Below are 1,981 nucleotides of genomic sequence, written 5' to 3' on the forward strand. Positions count from 1 at the left end.
ATTCATGACTTATTTCTTTGTGAATGAGACTTTACTAAATAATGGTGTGTTATTCTATTTCAGACTGTTGATTCATGACTTATTTCTTTGTGAATGAGACTTTACTAAATAATGGTGTGTTATTCTATTTCAGACTGTTGATTCATGACTTATTTCTTTGTGAATGAGACTTTACTAAATAATGTTGTGTTATTCTATTTCAGACTGTTGACTAGTGGTTTGTCTCTTCTTCAAGGAGATATTCTACCTAGAAGTATTAGTAAGAGTGTCCTGAGAGAACGCATCTATTCAGCTGCTTTAGACTATTTCTGGTAAGTTTTATGCAATTAGCAAAACATTTAAACAAAAAAAAAATATTAAATTAAAAACCAGAATAATAACTATAAAATAGAACTCAGGCAGCTCTTTTTATCTTAAAATTATACTCTACACAGAAATATATTGTAATTTACATGAAGTATTTCAGCAATTCTATGACAGCACCCCACCCTCAACACATTCTGTATCCCTGGGACAACAGTAAGTAAATGCATCTAAGACATTTGTTGGACATGGTAATTACGGTGCTAAACTCAAAATCTGCAGGTGAGCTGTAGAGGCATTATAATGTGATGGTCAATCCCACTATTTGTTGGTAAAGAGTACTCCAAGAGTTGGTGGTGCGTGGTGTTTACTTGTTGTTTTCCCTTTAGTCTATCACTTCAAAATTAGGGAAGGCAAGTGTAGATAGCCCTCGAGTAGCTTTGCATGAAATCTAACAACAACAAAAAAGTTGCTTATATGAAAGAAACCATTTAATACTTACATTGACAGAATACAATTTAAAAAAAAGCTGTTTCTTTTTAATTTTTTATATTCTATTCTGAGGTGTTATTAGTTTAAAAAGTAAGCTGAAGTATTGATTAGATTTTTCCTTATCTCAATCAACAAAATTTGTATTGCCACTATTTTCTAAATGTTTTCTAGCATAAAAATGTTTAAGCATATCAAGCATAAATTAACTTCTGAAATTTGTTTCAAAATGAATATTACTATAATTTATGCATAAATGTAAACGTAACTAAATATTTTCGTTGTAAAAGTATTATTTGTTATAACAAATTTTTTTGAATTAACAAACCTTGAGCCCAGTCAGTACTTGTTATTGGCATTTTAATGATGTGATTACCCAAAATTCCTTTGTTTTTTCACAAGTATAGAAGAAACATTTGAAAGTAACACTGTTGAAAGGGATGCTATTATGTTGAAAATGAGTCGTTGCTCATTTTGTAAACTGAAAATTGATCTAAAAAACATGCCGAAAGTCGAATACCAGCAGTAATATTAACTTCGTTTCCACGTTGGTTCAGCCTAAACTATGGATAAAACATTTTCTTTTTAGAAGTTATCTAGCTTATTTCTCCTATTATTTCAAAGACAAAATCATCGTTCAGAAGAGTTCTATAAACTTTTTTTACTGTATTCAAAAAGAGTATAACCATACAAAACACTAGACAATGTAGGTTGCTCAGTGTGAGGCCATTGCTTTTATTGCCCATCTTTTGAACTTTTGAATTTCCATCTTTGTACATACAAATCTTTTTCTTCATTTTCCAAACATTAATCTTATATGACATCTGTAGCATTTTTTATCACTGTAATTATATATTTGAATGATCCAAGTTGTGTAATAGTGATCAGTACAAAGTTGTTTTTTATAGATATATTGAAATGACAATATAGACATACACACACACAATTAAAAGGAATACAAAATTAAAATAATTGCATAATAAATAATTTATTAAGAACAGGAACTAGCTCTAAAAAGGCTACATGTTTTGGTGCACTTACACTACTATCTTCATCTGAAGATGGTGGCATAAGAACACTGAAACATGTAGAGTCTTTTTAGGGCTAGTCCCCTTTTTAATAAATTATTTATTGTGCAATTATTTTAACATTGTACTCCTTGTAATTGAGTATATATATATATATATAT

The 1,981-nt window shown here is 29.4% G+C and overlaps 1 protein-coding gene across 1 annotated transcript in view; it reads left to right on the forward strand.

Moving 5' to 3' along the window:
* LOC106459677 (phosphatidylinositol 4-kinase alpha-like) overlaps window positions 1-1,981 on the forward strand; it is a 78,483-nt gene that overhangs the window by 55,730 nt on the left and 20,772 nt on the right. The window contains exon 32 of the mRNA XM_013919318.2: window positions 204-311. Within this exon, the coding sequence (XP_013774772.1) occupies window positions 204-311 (108 nt within the window). The remainder of the gene's footprint in view (window positions 1-203; window positions 312-1,981) is intronic.

The sequence above is a fragment of the Limulus polyphemus genome, unplaced genomic scaffold (assembly GCF_000517525.1).
Source record: "Limulus polyphemus unplaced genomic scaffold, Limulus_polyphemus-2.1.2 Scaffold647, whole genome shotgun sequence".
Classification (NCBI taxonomy): domain Eukaryota; kingdom Metazoa; phylum Arthropoda; class Merostomata; order Xiphosura; family Limulidae; genus Limulus; species Limulus polyphemus.